Source organism: Rhagoletis zephyria, unplaced genomic scaffold, assembly GCF_001687245.7.
Source record: "Rhagoletis zephyria isolate East Lansing unplaced genomic scaffold, Rhagoletis_zephyria_1.1 Rzeph_scaffold_02988, whole genome shotgun sequence".
Classification (NCBI taxonomy): Eukaryota; Metazoa; Arthropoda; class Insecta; order Diptera; family Tephritidae; genus Rhagoletis; species Rhagoletis zephyria.
This window is the reverse complement of record NW_016160072.1, coordinates 23,622-39,076: the sequence shown is the minus strand read 5'-3', so window position 1 is coordinate 39,076 and position 15,455 is coordinate 23,622. Positions and strand designations below refer to the sequence as shown.

The window sequence follows — 15,455 nt, the reverse complement described above, 5'->3', positions numbered from 1 at the left end:
AGTAGGTAGTGTTATTATTTATTCGGAACCCGAAAAGTATAACTTGTATTCTTATCAGATAAAGTTTACCTTAGACGCTCGCCCACTTCAACAACTCATTGGCCGACAAAACAATTGTGTCTTACTCTTGCTTGACCTTTTCGCAGAATTGCCAATATTGTTATGCCGAACTATTAGTATACAAATAAATTTTAAAGAAAATCAAATACTGTTCTTTGAGGCCTAAGGAGAACATGCTCCATCAATTTTGACCTGCTGTGAATACTGGTTCCGGCGTTTCAAAAGTGGTGATTTTGACACAACCGATAAGGCGCGGGAAGGAAGGCCACCAAGGCTTAGACGCCGAGTTGGAGACAACTTTCACCGAAGACCAGTGCCAAATCCAAAAAGACATGCGGCGATATTGGGCGTGACTCAACAAGACCTGTCATGGTGATTGAGGGCGGTTAGTATGGTCCAGAAAGACGAAAACTGGGTGACTCATGAACTCAAACGAAGATATATCGAGCAGCGTGTCACTGTTTCCCAAATGCTCTTTCAGTGGTACAAAGTGAAGCCGGGATTGTATTGTACTTTCACCGGCGATGAAAAATGGATTCATTACGATAATCCAAAGCGCCAGAAGGCGTATGTTAAGAACTCGATTCTGGACTAGCGACGTTAAAGCTAAAAAGTGGGTAGACGATCGATGGGGCCCTGCACAGACAACAATTAATGCGATTCAAGTAAGTGATTGCGAGAAAACGGCCGGAAAGCGCATACAGACATGAGTCACGATGGCTACCGTGGTGGCAGTGCAATATCGGTTTATTGATACAGCTAAAGATTGGATGGAAGCTGGATTGAGCTGGAAATCAGCAATGCATACCCCGAATCTGAAAGCGCCACAAAACTATACTCAGGCTCGACGGCTTTCTATACAGATGGTTCTAAGCTAAGCGAAAAAATAGACAGCGGGATTAACGCCAGTGAACTCAACTTAATCTTAGTTATTGCTTACCGGAACACTGTAGCGTTTTTCAGGCAGAGCTAAGCGCCATTGCGGATGCCGCTTGGTGGCGTACAGCTTCCACTCTTCCAGCACGGCCTATCACTATATAAACATTCTGACAGCCAAGCTGCTAATAAATCTCTAGAATCCAACAGAACAGCGTCCAAAGCAGAATGTAGAATGCATGCGTATAAAAGTTTCGTGACTATTTTATGGTTGCCTGGACACAGGAATATTCGTAGCAATTGAATGGCCGACGAGTCGGATAGAAAAGGGACGGAAATATTCGCGGTCAATTCTGTTCAAGACGTGGGCATACATACCCCTAAACTCCTGAAAACAAAGATTAAAGACTAAACACATCGGGGAGGTAAATACCAGCTAGGCCCTGGAAGCCACCGCCACATAAGTTTGGCCCAAAGTTCATGTAAAGCGATCTAAAGCCCTCACTCAGCTTGACCGCTCCTCTCTTAGATTAATAGTCGGGGTAATAACCGGACACTGCATTATGGGACACATGGAAAGAGACTGGGATGCCCAACCAACGATTCTTAGACGAAGAGGTGGAGAGTATCGAACACTATCTCTGCTACTGTTTCACCCTGGCCATGGCGCGCAACCATTTCTTCAAAAAGCCCGTTTTAGATTGCTTAGCTGACCTGAACTCAGCGAACATTTTCGACTTTCTGTGCAATGTAAAGCGCTTTACAGCTGACAGGGAGGCATTCTGGGCGGCATCTTATGAAGCCGTACATCAAGAATGATAGAATACAAGATTGCACCGATCAGAGAGGATTTTTGAGAATAACTTTTGTGTGACGTCACACTGGTGCAATTGCGAGAGAGAAATGCCAAAACGTGAGCAAGAATGGAAGAAGAAGAAAAATTGTTGCAAGGAAAACTTAAACAAGTTGCACAAGTGTGACGTCATGCAAACAACGATTCTGTCAAATTCGTTAAGAGAGGAATAGCGGTCCGAGATCGGCGCAACCTTTGTATTCTCTCAATCGTGGCCGTACATCATATACTATTGCACAACGACTGCAATGCCTTACAATCTGAAACTTATGCTATAGAGAAGGCAGGACTTCTAACTGACGTCATCACAGGACACTGTTCTATTGCACCGAAGTTTCAACGATGGCGACTACTAATGAGTTTTCTATGCTGAAGTAGCCGCGATTAAAATAAGGAGGAAGCAATTCGTTTCTGTGGCGATGTATGCGTCTGCAGTTGAGGCGACCTCTAGGACCACGCTTCTTCAAGAGTTTTGACATAGATATCGGATGTGGTACTCTTGGATCTCCTCTGTTTCAATGGGGTTATCAGATGGTTCAGCAGGTTATACAAATATTCTAAGTAATCATTTAGTGTTTTCATTCTAGCACATCACTATTGATTACTTGCACGCAACTGTTTGTATACTCAGCTGGATTATGCAAATATCCTTTAAGAATGAGTTAATGACTAGTTGGCGTAAAAATTAGCAGTTCTATTTAAGATTTCTACATGTGCTTATTTATGTAAATTTTCTGTAAATATTTACCTAAACGTAGATTAGGGTAGGCCAATTTTTTTTTGCCCATGCGCGTATAGCATATGCAAACTCCAAATTGATTTTAGACCCATGGTTTCTTCGGCAAATTTCCTTAGAATTACATGTAGAATCCTCCTATGCTATACGCGCATAAATCTTCCATACAAATTGACCCGCCCTAACACACATATTTTAACAAAAACTTTCCAGCACAACGATTTTGTGAAAACCAAACTAATTGAAAGACGAAAAATTTATTTCACTCAATGCGCTATTATCCAATTTCACAATACTCGCGTTGATTGCTGATGTCAAAAAAAAATTGTTTTCCTCAACGTCATCATGTTTGCTCTTGTTAATTGTTTGCTAAATTTGTGCTATATGTAGATATATGCGAAACGTATTGCACCGAATTGGGAAATGAAGTATAAAGCAAAACGAAGGGATGATTCATTGTTAAAGCTTTAAGTATGTATTCGCTTAGCAGGTGATTCGAATAAGAATGACGCAATTATGCAGCTATGGATGTACTTTCAATTAAATGATTTAATGTCGTTTTTTGATTAGGGTGATTGAGTCGGTTTTTCGAACCCGGTTTCAACCGGTTTTTGGAAATCCTGATTTTCCGAATACCTAGTAAACCGGAATTTTACAATCAAATAAACCGCGGTTTCACCTAGTTTATTTAGTATATACCGGAATACAAAATTTTTTTTTATTAATTTTATATATTAATGACATACTGGAAAATTTTTCAAATTTTTATTTTTTTTTTTATAAAAATATAGTTCATTCAATAGCAAAAACCAGCAGAATTAATTTTAGACATATAAAACTCGGAAAAATTCAAGGAATAAAAAAAATGTTCATCAAAATTTTCAACTTTTCAATTCGAATTTTAGAAAATTTTTGAGTATGCAGCTTTGTAACAAGTTTTAAGTCTCCGAAAATTGCCGCTGTTTTTTGACAATTTATTTAGTCGAATAGAAAATAGATTTTATTCATGCGTTATATGGAAGAAAATGCTTAACACCCTTGACGAAAAAATTCTCAAAAATCAACGGTAATTTTTAGAGACTTGAAACTTGCCCCTTATTAGTGAGCTACAAAACTGCAAATTCAAAATTTTTCTAAGAAATCGAATTAAAAAGTTTAAAATTGAATAGAAAATGAAAGCAAAGGCAAAGGGATAAACTGGCGCAAATTTTCAAACGAGAGAGAGAAAAGTGGCAGAGTTTTTTGGTGTCCGATCAAAACCGACCAACGATTGTAGTGCCAAAAAACCAAATTTTATAAGCAGAAAAAAAAAGTTATAAGCAAAATTGGCACTTACCTATGTTCCAGCTTACGCTTGTAACCCTGAGCGGGTGCCTCTGTAAGTGCGCCATTCTGATGAACCATCTCTTGCTGACCAGGCACGGATAGAGTGTTGACGCTGCTAATAGCTCTGCCACCACCACCACTGTCTCCAACAGCGGCACCGCCACCGCCACCACCACCGCCATCCCCGCTACCATTCAAATTCCTGCTGCCATTTGCTATAGCACTTGCGCCAGCGCTACTATTTGTTGACATTGATGTTCCAATGGGATTTTGTATCTCAAAAAAGTCTTGTAATATATCTGGCATACTATTCCGTTTGATTAATAAATGACGGGCACGTTGTTTTTGGAATAGTCTTTGCAAAACGCTATTTTTAGTAACAGAACCGACAACTAATGAAGTAAACGTTTTGAAGCGACGCTGATAAGCGTTAAATGAACGATAGATATAGTAAAGTGAGTAATTTTTATTAAATAAGTGTTCGTAATTGTTTTGCTTGTATGTGTGCGTGTGTTTGTTTGCGTCACTTGTAAAAAGGCTCTGACACTACAAAAAAAAAAACAACAACTTGGAATGCGCCGCCGTTTGCTATTTCACTTTACCGTGTGAATATCTAGAATCAAACCGTCTCTGTGGGTAGGTGTTGTCTAACTGGAATTACTTAGCGTTGAAACTCTCCCAATTTACGCGAAAAACACACGTTTTTACGCTTATTAAATAGCTGAGCGAAGGCAAAAAAGGTGATATAATTATGGAAAAAAATTCTAGTACGTAAATGTGTTACACCTTATCAGCTGGGTAGGTCGCTTATCATGTGCTGTGTTTGTACAAAAACAAATAATAGCATGAAAGAAAACTGCGAAAAAACAAAATTTATAAAGACAAGCTCAACTCACTTAGAGCACTCAGTTTCAGCTGTTGATATTCCGTCGTACACTCACCCACCCGCCCGTTCATAAAGCTTTCGGTGGGCGCATGAAAAAGAAAACAGAAAAAAACGCGCACAATGGAAACACGCTTTCTGGCGATCTGCTCCTCCTCTCTTTATGTATCTCTGAGAGATCACTCACGCTCACTATAAACTTCACGATCCACGATCAGTGTTGCCAAGCAAGCATTAACTGCCGGTTTTACCAGCAACTTAAAAAGCGAGACAGACGAGCACGCTTATGCAGATAAACCAGCACATAAATGCGCATAATAATTTTGCCCTGACAGACGGCAGTAATGCGGATAAACGAGCCGCAAGGTCGTGGGTTCGAGTCCGACGGCCAGTAAAATTTTCATTTATTTAATTTTTATGAATTTTTTTTATAAGTTCTATATTGTTTAACGTTGCTTTCAGTTAGTTGTTGTTGAGTTTTTAATAAAATTCGACTCTAAAAATTTAAATTAACTAATAGTAAAATAAAAAATGTGATATTAAATAAAGCAAATGAAAAAAGTAAACTAAAATTAAATATATAAATAAAAATAAAATGAAATAAATAATAAAAACAAAAAGCAATCGCTCCAAACGACGATCGAACCTGCCAGCTGCAGGCTTGTAGTACGCAACTCTCACTACTCGGCTATCGCGGACGCCAAACTCGCTTCCTTGTTTGCTTGCTTGTACAAAAGACAACAGCTGACCGTTTTTACTGGTGTTGTCATCGAAAATGCTCCGGATCCGAGTTGATTCCCAAAAAAAATTTCGTGCATTTGTTCGGTTGCTTATGTGCATTTGAAAGAGGAAAAGGCATGAGTTAATGCAACTAAAGGCTGTTTATGCAAATAAGCGAGCCCGTTTATCACCCGAATAAGTGAAAAATGATTTTTTGCTTTCTGTCAGTTTTCATGTTAAATTCAACTAAAAAAATGACTTTTTACTTAAATTACTTTCGTGAAACTGGCTATAAATTAACAAAAATCTGAAAACTAAAAAAATTAAGAACACATTTTTTTTTTAGGATTTAAATTTACAAAAAAACTTCTGACGGGAGACTCATTTTCAAAATATTTTCATTTGAGATACTGCGTTTTTGAACAGAATTCTGAGGTAAGGCGCTCTTCAACCAAATTCTGAAGTAGGGTGTTCTTGAAAAGTTTTCTCATATAGGGCGTTTTCGAACTGGCTGCCGAGATAGGGGTTTCGATATGAGGTTACATTAAATGGATGTTTCTAGATAGAAAATATTCCAGTCTCATTCAGTTTTAAATGAATAAAATTCTTCCGACTTTTTTTGCTTCTATTTTGCATAGAGCTGCCAATGTCGTACAAAGTTATAATTAATTATTCTTCACGAATATCACGCGAATTTTTAGTCGGTTGAAACGTATGGGCTATAAAACTGCATACTCAAAAATTTTGTCAAAATTCAGATTAAAAAGCTCGAAATTTTGTTGAATTTTTCTAGATTTTGTATAAAGTTTGAAGCTTTGATTTACATATAAGGTTTTGCCTAAATCTTGTTTAAGATTTTTATAGAAAAATACCTTGATAGGTATTGTCATTATTTAAAAAAAAATCCACACAAAAACACTTGTTTGAGTCACTGTATATCCAAAAGAATAACGCTTAAAGTCGTGGTTTCTATTTGTTACCAATTTTTGTTTTATTTTGATTAAACTGATGTTAAACCCACATATTTGGAAAATCTTCAAGCGCTGCCGGAAGTCTCTATAGTGAAGGTTTTTTATATGAAATTTTGGTTGAATTTTAATATCTACAATTTAAGATTTTAACGAGTTTTTTTTTTTAAGATAAGATTTTTGAAGATAAATCTGTACTTCTGGCAACACTGTCTACGATAAGCGCGCTCACTGAGATTACCTTGCTTATTATGACTCTCTAGCTAACACTCTCAGTATTTCATAAAACAAAATTTATGCGTTGTTATTTCTGGACTTGTTCACGTTGCAACTTTTTATTTTCAGTGCAATTCTCTGTTGTTGTTATGAAATTTCTTTTGGTGCAATCTTTTGAGGAGGCATAATTTGTATCCCAAAACACTTTTCATGTGTAAATTAATGTTTTAAATGAGTTATCATTCGAGATATTTTGGGGCATAAGAAATAGTGGATATTTGCAATATCATTTGTAATTAAAATTTTTTTTCCATAAAACTTTTTTTTTTAAATATTATTTCTGTTTATGTTTTGTTTGTTTGTCTACTCTATTATTATGCGCATCAGCGGTTCACTTTGTTCGCTGCTTTTTTCGATTTCAGACTTTGTTTGTCCATCATAAACATGCCAAAGCAACTAAAAAAAATATATATATGCATATCAACGTCTAAGTAGCAGCTACAGAGAACCTAGTATACCTAAGTAGGTACCTATATGTGTATATTTTTTTATATTTCTTGTGAGCGACAAACACGCAGAATGGATGTGTAAACAAAAGCTTTGTTTCCGCTGGCGGTTTGAAGCAGAAAAATAATTTGAATTCTTTTATGTATTTAAAATTTTTACGAATTATCAAAAACACCTAGATTTTTTTTTTATTTTGCACATTGCTGTTCAGATTTCTATACCTATTTATTTTATTAATTTGTTTTTCCGAAACTACAACCTACGCGCCGCTGCAATCAATAAATTAACGAAACTTGATTTTGCCGTTTGTAAAAGAAAGAAACAAAAAAAAAAAAGCGATCACGTAAAAATTCATGTACTTTTCCATACGAGGTTTGCCATTCAACTGATCGTAGCTCACCAGCAGCGCATTAGCTCGATATACATACGCGCATTTCCTCATGTAGGCAAATGAAAAAAAGTAAAAACAAAAAAATCGTAAAAATAATAAGAATACACAACGAAAAGCGGCTATCTAAAAGATCGTTCAACAACCATTGTATACTAAAGCAGCGTGCAAAAATGGGTGAGCGCATATTTACATACTTGTATGACTCGCTTATTGCAGAGAATTTGCTGGAAAAGAGCAGCTAGGGTTGCCACCACTGTCTCAATTTCCCGTTTAGTATTTTTAAGTGTGACACCGCGAATATAAATAATAGGGTGATAAAAGGTGGTGATTCAGATATTTAACAGCAATTATTTTTATTAATTTTATTTTATTTATTTTTCAGACAATTGGTACTACCAACAGGCTTTGGCAAACTTACAGCCGATTTCACGAAAGCAATTTAAATGAAAAATGATTTTAATTTTTTGAATTTTATATGGAAATTGACAGAAAATAAAGAATGATTTTCCATTTAAATTGCTGGTGAAACCGGTTGTTAGTCATGGAGCAAAACTCAGTTGAATAGTGCGTAGAAGTGATTCAAACGTTGATGCTTATGTAAAACAAAAATCACCATGAGCGATGACTCAGATTTTAACGTAAGCGTAAAGAAAAGAAAAAATAAATAACACTTTCAAAGCTTGCAAAAAGTTCACAAAAATTAATCTAACTTAAAAAAAAAAAGAATAGAAGAAAACGTGCTACAGGGAGATGTCCTTTCTTCTCTACTCTGGTCTCTCGTCGTGGATGCTGTTGGTAATGCGGACGACCTGGTAATTATTGTAACGGAAAAATTCGGCAGCATAGTATCAGAGGTTATCCGTGCAGCTCTGCGTGTGGTATCAAACCGGTGTACCAATGAGGGCCACCGCATAAACCCGCAAATGGCGGTTCTGGTACCGTTTATAAGAAGGTGCAAGCCGTGGGTGAAACAGTGTTTGAATACTCTATCGAAGTCAAATATCTCGGGGTTACATTGGATTAGATTGGTTTAACATGGGATCTAAACTCCAAACTAATATAATGGCTTTACAGAACTATATTCCGTGCGATTTTAACTTATGCCTTCATAGTCTGGTGGCCAAAAACGCTGCAAAAAACTGCCGTTTCGCGTCTAAACTCTAAAGGATGGCTCTACTGTCGGTGACAGAAGCAATGAGAACGTGTTCAACCTAGACCCCACAGCACATTTTTGTCCAAGCAGCAGCAGCTTCGAGGAATTTACAAATGCAAAATTCCGACAGAACTCTTAAAAACAAGACACAACACAAAGGTATTTTGAAAAAATACCAGGCCTAGGAATCTGCGAGTAGCCGACGCTACGCCACAGGAAATCTGGAGGTATTTGTGCGACAATGTGAGATAGGGCTTTTCTTTATTAAGGTAACGATATACTCATACATACTTACATACATATGCATGTGATATTATTGTCAAATACTTATTTTTGCCTTAATTTTGCAACTATTAACCAAATCCCCACAAAGCTAAAATTCCATTGGAGTGAAGCAATTTTCACGTAGTTGGCATCCCTGAGAGCACTGCAAGCCAGCACGTCGATTGTGGACTGCAACGCCTGAAAAGGTGTTGATGATAGTGGCACCTTAAAAGCCTCATTATGGCAACTTAACTTGACTTGACGGAACTTAGAATTTTGAAAATCAAAGTTAAACAGATTTAGACGTGGCATTAAGTTACGTTAAGTTTCGACTGTGCAATTATAAATTATTATGTTTTGGCCAACCTTATAGCTAAATACAAACTACTTAGTTTTCAACAAAAAATCTTATTCAATAGTAAATTTCATATTTTAAACGTATTTTGAATAGGAATTTATAATTTTTTTAACATCTGAAAAACTGACGAAGTGGCAACCATCTATAGAAGGAAGAAGTCAGCCGACACGGAAAAATCGAAATTCCGCAGATTTCTGCGCTGCGGGCTACAACTACAGAAAAATTCTGCGGTGTTCAGTTTTCATTTACATGGCGCTCTGATAAGACAGATGGTGTCAGCTGACTCGGGTTTACGCACCGGTAGGTTTATTATTTATGTTTATTTTTTTGCGTGGATTTTGTGATGTGGCATTTTAGGCGGCAAACTGTCAAATAGCTGAAAAAGAAAAAAAAAAAATCCGCTTCTGGACGTGTTGAGTAATCATTGATGATTTCTTACGGTAAGTTAAATTAAGTTACGTCTAGACTAACTGAGCTTTAAGCAACATCCATTTAAGAGAATTTTTAAGTGAGAGTCTGTAATTTACGTTAATTTGCCATAATCAGACCATAACTCTTTAGCTGTGGCAAAACTACGTCACGAGCTGGGTTACCAACTGTACGTAGCTAGGAAGTGCCATATTGAGGATAAAAAAGTGCCAAAATGTGCAAAAAAAAAGTGTAATTCTTTTTAAAATAACCAGTTGTATACACTATAGGAATTCGAAAGTTTTAGTTGAGAAAAATAAGTACACGAAAATGTATTGAAATATTACTATTTTTGAACAGTGCCATTTTGGCACTTTGTGCCAAATTGAAAAATTAAGTGTCATTTGAAGTAAAATAGGGCCAAAAATCGCACTGTTTGAGCCAAGTCGGTAGCCTTGGTCACGAATCTTGAGAGCCACAAAGTCTGTGATGTTTCTGTTACTATTGGCCTCCTTTAACGCCTGCTGATGGTTTGGGGTGGAAAGTTTACTTACGCCATATATACATACGTACATACTATGTACATACCCTACAGAAAAATATTATCAATTGGTAAAACATAACCTACTTGTAGTTAGCTTTTTTGCGGGATTTCTATAAAATATATAACCTGCAGTTAGCTACAAAAAGCTAACTTGAAACAAGTGGATAAGTAATGCTGGAGTAAAGCTCGAGATTGTTTTCTTTAAACGCGTTTATATTTAAATATCTTGCACTTCGCAAATACTTTTTCGAATTGAGGACAAATAAAAGGAAGATCGAAATTTCATATTATCATTTTGAAGTTATGTCTGACGAAGTTCGAATATGGAACCACCTACAGCCATATATGTAATACTCCTATATTGGCAGTAAGAGCTAGTACCGTCCGAAAACACTACAGTACAGATATATCAATAAACACGTACGAAAGAAAAGGAACACATACGTTTATAAATAAACATGTACACGACACATTTACAAAAACGGCACTCAAGTACACAATACATTGACAAAAACAGTACTAGACTGTCTCGCTTTGATTTCGGAATGCTTACACATTGAGATGTTAGCTTACTACCAATATAGAAGTATTACATATATGCCTACAGCAGAATATGATAACAAACATGAAATGTAATAAAATAAACTAAATAAAAATAAAAAAAATAAAAAAAATATTTTGTTTTTTCTATTGATATTTTATGTCCCAAAGTAGTTAGTTACAAGTTAGTTACATCAAATGCAGAGGTAACCACCCTTGACTATTTCGCGGCCATCGCCATACAAATATAGTTAGCTTTCGTCGATGAAAATATACAGATAATAAGTGACTTTTAGCTCCTTCCTAATCAACTTGAAGTTAGCTTATAGTTAGATACATTTCCTGCAGGGTATGTGCATCCATAAATACGTATACAAACATACATGTATGTATTTATACATATGTGGCTGCGTGTGTACAAGACACTCAAAATATTTAGATTAATTTTCATTGAAATACGACATAAAGGGCGTTGCAAAATTAAAATTTGCTGAAGTTGTGAAAGATAATGTTTACAATTTTATAGGTCATGAATAGTTTAAGGCCAAGATTGAAAAAAAATAAATATTGTGTTAAAAATAAAATTTTTTCTTTTAAACTTTTAATAGATATTTCGGGGAAGAAAAAGCCAACATTTTTGTTCATTAGTTTTTAGAGAATATGTATGTAAATAAATAAAAGTAGAAATTTGTTGAAATTTTTTTGAACAAAAAATGGTGGGTATTTTTAATACTGAATTTCCACTAGGTATTGAAATGACATAAAATGTGTGCCATTTGCAAAATTCCATGTGGAATGAACTTAATGAATAACTGTAAACGCCGAGGGAAAACCCGGCACCAATTTCTACGGATTTAAAAAAGTGAAGTGATGTGTGATTTTTTGGATTTTTTCAGAAATTTTCCGAGTTTGGAGCCTAAGCTCAGTACTCTAACTATATGTATATGGATTTATTGTGTGATAGCCTACACTAAATAAGGTCACCAATATTGGATTACTCAGAAAAATGCAACAACTTTGTATGATATCCATCAGCGGAGCAATACAAACAAAGTCAAATTATGCTTTTGTGTCTTCTGCTATTGGATCCAGTGTCATAGCAAGTAGCAGTACCCGTTAGACACACTTGTATTCAGAATAAATTTGGTATATTTCCGGGCAGCACAGACCAGTATATCCAAACTTTAGTTCTTCATAGACGTTGCTCTATGGAGATTCCTAGCTGGGAGGAGTTGGTGCAAAGCTATTGCACTCTACCTGGTATTACTGAAATTTTCACAAGTAGGATTTTTTTTCGCGAATGCTACCTCGAGCTCATCATTTCGGTTATCGGACTACTTATTGGAACGTAGAATATCGTTTCTGTGGCAGTAGGCTTTGCTGTCGTACAGCCAAGTTGAATTGTGTAATTTTTAGACACCCTTTAATATTTTTAAATTTCAATATCATTTATGTTTATATACTGAGCGTCAAATTTGCAAATTTCGAGAAATGAAAGATTGATTTTGTTTCTTAAGTGAATGTAAATTCTAAACGAAGTCGAAATATTCGTTCTTAGAAGCATGAGATTAATTAATAACATTCGTAGAACTTTCAAAATAAAGTTTTTGGGGATTTCCCTTAAATTTTGGTTTTATACATAAACACATCTGTATGTATGTAGGTATGTGAGAATTGTCCTGAACTGACACCGTTTTTTTTCGTAGAATTGTACTTTACTTGTTTGGCAATTATTTCTTTCAGTCTAGTAAAATAATAGCCCTCATCTTTTGGAACGCTGCACAAGAACGCTCCAACTCGGCTGATTATTTTGTGGCACCACTTATGAAACCAGTCATTAATTGACAAAAAGTAAACAAATCCAGCTAAATTTTTTTGGAAAATTGATAATAAGATTTTTGTAATGAAACTAAGTTAAAAATATTTTATGTTAATGCATATGATGCTTTCCATTTCAAGTCAGCCGGTCAGGTACGGGCATGATTTTCAATTATGATGCAACTGAAGTATGTTGTGTGTTGGTGTGACTTATAAGATATTTTGTTTTTTTTTTAGATAAAAATCGATATCTTTTTTTCAAATGCACACGAATTTGTAAAAACTAATGGGTTTCAACTATCGCCCCTTCAAGATAGAATGGTAAAATTATCGATTTTTATTTTAATAAATTTTTTTATTTATTTTTATGAAAGATTTTTCGAAATTAAATTTTAGAAAAACTACATATATATTTTATTTCTTTCAAACTTTTTCACAAGAAAATAGGCACTTTGAACTACAATCGAGCCGAATCCCTAGTAGCTAATTTTTTTTTTTCGGAGATATGATTTTTTTTTTTTAGAAGAAATACATGTCTCTACATTAGTAGAGTAGAATGTAATCCAAGACGAAATGGGCAGGATCGATTTGAATTTAAATAAATTTTTAAATATTTTTATGCAGACGTTTTAAGCTTTATCTCTTCAATCATCTGAGGTGGTTTTTCTGAAAAAAATATTTCTGAAACTTATTTTATTTATAAAAAAATCTCTAATTTTGTAGATATTTTCACGTAGATATTTTTCCGAAATATTTTGGCAGAAGTCTTATGGCCCTATTTATAAAAAATAAAGAAGGTTTAAGGAGCTTTATTAATTGACGTTGTCATAGATTTTTCAATTTATAGACCTTTTATACTTTATTTTTTTTGAATAAGGCCATTAAAAAATAAAAGATTTTTTAATTCCGATGGAAAAACAGTACCTTTTTGTTTTGGTACTAATGTACCAGCTATTGGTATAAAAAATTTCAATGGGAATTTTCATGAAAACTCTTACTCTTAATTTTTTAAAGCAATTCGAATTTCCAATAAAATTTCTAAAATTCCTTTTTTATAATTTTTAGCAAAAAATATAGGGATCTGCCATCAATACAGTATGAACTGTCAGAAATGTTGAAACTTATTATTGGGTTTCTCTAAGCCATGCAAAACTAGTGTACAGTGTGCAAAGTTTTCCTATGTGTGCAATAACCAGGGTTGGGCACGCTGCACTAAATCGAGATTTTCACTACCACTAGGGCTTCAGTGATAGCGCATTTCAAATTTCACTACCACTATATGGTTGCATTTTGGTGCTATCGTGCAATCTTGTAAGATTTAGAGAAACGCCCTATTGTTTTATATCACAAAATGCGCAACAACGAATTGCCATACAAAATAATACTGTACCTAATTTCTATTACGGCTTAACATGTATCTAATTAACATAGGAAGCGATACATACATACATAACTATGTATGCACTTTTCAAATAAAGTATAAATGTATGCCACAATAGTCATGAACAGACTCTCTTTTTATGGAAACTTACTTCTATTTGTATTTTATGTTTTTTTTTTTTTTTTTGATAGACACACTGACATTTATGTTGGGCTTCGGCTTAATTACTATTCATTTGAAGCATTAAATGCTATTGAAGTTTCGTTGTTTAACTGACAGCTGTCAATGTACCCTACATATGTATATAAGTGGTGATGTACTTAGCGGGGAGAAAGTAATGGATAAAGACAAAGAGAGTAGGAAACGCATATCAATATTGGGTGGCATGAATTATAGCGGTTATTGTTGTCAAGTGACAGCAACAGAACAACAAGTAACAGAAAAAAAGAAAGAAAGAAATGATAAAATTTGTTGAAAATATCTTTCGGCATAAGCTGATTGTTGCTAAGTCGGTCATAATTTAGTAGTGCAGTGTAGGCAAACTAATCATAAGCTCTCATAGTATAGCAATACATATGTACATGCTTTTAAACGATAAAATATGCTATTGTATTAATATATCTTAGATGGGAAAGAGATATTATTCACTGGTTTAGGTTTTTTTTTCTTATTAGAACACAATTCATTTATAATTCATAAGTAGTGTTTCCTACTGGGTTAGCACAAATACCTATAAAGTTTTCGTTAACCGCCGTCAAACCTTCAAACACCCCCATACACAGCACAAATGGCTTGAAGCAAAGGGAAATTTCGCTTGGTTTGTCAAACCGCTTGTGTGGTGTATTTCGCTCTTTAAAGACACACTTGTCAGATATTCAAGCACGCACTTGTACATCCCACCTGAGACAGCTTCTGCATCAAGAAGTTCAAGCTATTTTTGCTGACGGGAACATTTGTTGGCGATGGCCAGCTTAAATTGGTCGCTTTCCAAAATATTACAAGTGGTGTGGTTGCACTTTAAATCAGCACACACCGGCGAACCAAGGTTTCGGCTTGGAACATGACATTTTTATACCCGAGCGCACTTGTGCACAAGGGTATATTAATTTTGTTCACATAACGGTTGTTTGTAACAGCCAAAACGAAAATTTTCGGCGATTTTGTATGCTGTATCAAGGCCAACAACTGTGCTAAGTTTGGAAGAAATTGGTGCAGCGAGTTACCAAGATATACACATTAACCATAAGTAGGCGTGGCTACGCCCATTTTACAAAAATTTATAATATTCTTATTTTTCGTCTGAAAATTATTGTAAATATCAATTTTGAGTGAATTATCTTCAGTAGTTACTAAAATATCGCAGTTTTCGTATTTCTGGAAATTACCGTTATATGGGAAGTGGGCGTGGTTACAGTCCGATTTCGCCCATTTTCAATACCAACCTACCTTGGAT

The 15,455-nt window shown here is 35.1% G+C and overlaps 1 protein-coding gene across 3 annotated transcripts in view; it reads right to left on the bottom strand.

The window, feature by feature from the left end:
• Positions 1–15,455, bottom strand: part of Nt5b (5' nucleotidase B) — a 45,728-nt gene that overhangs the window by 12,647 nt on the left and 17,626 nt on the right. For all 3 annotated transcript variants that reach the window (XM_017622958.1, XM_017622959.1, XM_017622957.1), the window contains exon 2: positions 3,862–4,271. In XM_017622958.1, the coding sequence (XP_017478447.1) occupies positions 3,862–4,271 (410 nt within the window). The remainder of the gene's footprint in view (positions 1–3,861; positions 4,272–15,455) is intronic.